The sequence below is a fragment of the Delphinus delphis genome, chromosome 5, assembly GCF_949987515.2.
Source record: "Delphinus delphis chromosome 5, mDelDel1.2, whole genome shotgun sequence".
Classification (NCBI taxonomy): Eukaryota; Metazoa; Chordata; class Mammalia; order Artiodactyla; family Delphinidae; genus Delphinus; species Delphinus delphis.
The window spans coordinates 45880213-45882239 of NC_082687.1; the positions used below are offsets into that span (position 1 = coordinate 45880213).

The 2027-nt window shown below is 40.8% G+C and overlaps 1 protein-coding gene across 1 annotated transcript; it reads left to right on the plus strand.

The window, feature by feature from the left end:
- Positions 1-542: 542 nt before the first annotated feature.
- LOC132425390 (peptidyl-prolyl cis-trans isomerase A-like) lies at positions 543-1332 on the plus strand. The gene is made up of 2 exons (XM_060011692.1): positions 543-657; positions 998-1332. The coding sequence occupies exons 1-2, from the start codon at positions 543-545 to the stop codon at positions 1330-1332; spliced, it is 450 nt and encodes a 149-aa protein (XP_059867675.1).
- Positions 1333-2027: the final 695 nt, after the last annotated feature.

Genomic DNA, 2027 nt, shown 5'->3' on the forward strand with positions numbered 1-2027 from the left:
GTATTTTTTTTCTGGGGTGAATAAATAGCAATTGTACAGAGAGCAGTTAAATATAAATCAAAGTACTTCCTGATTGAATAGGAAAGTAATGGTACAGACAGTAAGTGGTCTTAGAGGCTCTGAGAAAAGAAAGATCCATGCGTACCGTAGCATTCATGAAGACTTCATTGTGGTCTGAAGCCAGACCTTAACTCAAAAAGAGAATTTGATCTGACAACAGGAAAAAAGATATAGGAGCAAAAGTCAAGGCAAAAGAAGCTGCAATGACCATGATGTGTGTATGGTGCATTAGTGAACCCACCCTCAGGATAATGTAGAGGGAAACAAAGGCTGATATTGGATCAGAAGGGTGGGGGCAATTTGCAGAGCATTTTGGAAGTCATGTTGAGGGATTTGGATAGCATGGAAGAAAAGACTAAGAGCGAGACTTCTGGTTTCATGTGGAGTTTGCATTCCAGAACCACCAGTAGCTGGGTCATCTGGGAGTTTCCTAAATGTTCTAAAATTCTTCTGGCCTTGAAGACACCACCACCTCAGAGCTGATGGCCATGGATGGTGGGCCCTCAGGCCACATCTCCTATGAGCTGTTTGCAGACAAATTTCCAAAGACAGCAGAAAACTTCTGTGCTCTGAGCACCGGGGAGAAAGGATTTGGTTGTAAAGCTTCCTGGTTTTTGTTTGTTTGTTTTGTTTTGTTTTTAAATGTTAAGCCTTCTTTTAATTTATTTATTTTTATTTTTGCTGTGTTGGGTCTTCGTTTCTGTGCAAGGGCTTTCTCTACTTGTGGCAAGCAGGGGCCACTCTTCATCGCGGTGCGCGGGCCTCTCACTGTCGTGGCCTCTTGTTGCAGAGCACAGGCTCCAGACGCGCAGGCTCAGTAGTTGTGGCTCACGGGACTCGTTGCTCCGCGGCATGTGGGATCTTCCCAGACCAAGGGCTCGAGCCTGTGTCCCCTGCATTAGCAGGCAGATTCTCAACCATTGCACCACCAGGGAAGCCCAAGCTTCCTGTTTTCACAGAATTATTCCGGGATTTATGTGCCAGGGTGATGACTTCACACGCCATAATGGCACAGGTGGCAAGTCCATCTCTGGGGAGAAATTTGATGAGACTTTCATTCTGAGTCATACCAGTCCTGGCACCTTGTCCACGGCAAGTGCTGGATCCAACACAAACGATTACCAGGTTTTCATCTGCACTGCCAAGACTGAGCAGTTGGATGGCAAGCATGCGGTCTTTGGCAAGGTGAGAGAGGACATGAATATTTTGGGAGTCATAGAGTACTTGCAGCCCAAGAATGGCAAAGACCAGCAAGAATATCGCCGTTGCTGACTGTGGACAAATCTAATAAATTTGACTTGTAGGAAAAAAAAAATCTTCCAGTTGTACAAGAATATTTACAGGACTCTTCTGAGGATTAAAATAATTAACCCATGTAAAAAAGAACTTAGTGTAGCAGTCAGCACAGAGCAAATACTCAGTATATATTAGTGGTTAATGTTGTAATTATTGAATATTATTAATGGGAGCCACATTCTAGAACCACATGATGTTAGTAATATTCTAGAAATCTTAATCCTTCTGTAGGAATGGGGGAAACTGGAACTTGAAGACAAGTTAGGGGATTATTGAAATAATCTTGGCCTATAGTTAAAAATTTTTTTTTGATTACAACAATGAGAATGGAAAGAAATAACTCTGAGAAATGAGTTTAAGAAAAAAAATTATAGAATTCACAAAGTAATTGCAGTTGAGGGGCACAGAAAATGGAGGCATTAACAAATAACTTCAGTGTTTTAAACTCTTCAGCTCAAGAAATGTAGATTCCATTGGAAAAAATACAGACAATGGGAGAAAATCGAATTGAAGGGAATGAAATGATACTGGATTTGAGGAGGAGGAGATAATTGGAAATCCATGGAAAATATCTAATCTGATTGAAGAGATAAAGGATTGGAGTTTAGTTAAATGAATAAGACAGCAAGTATACATTTAAAAAATTATCCGAATAAAAGTAATTAAAGTAG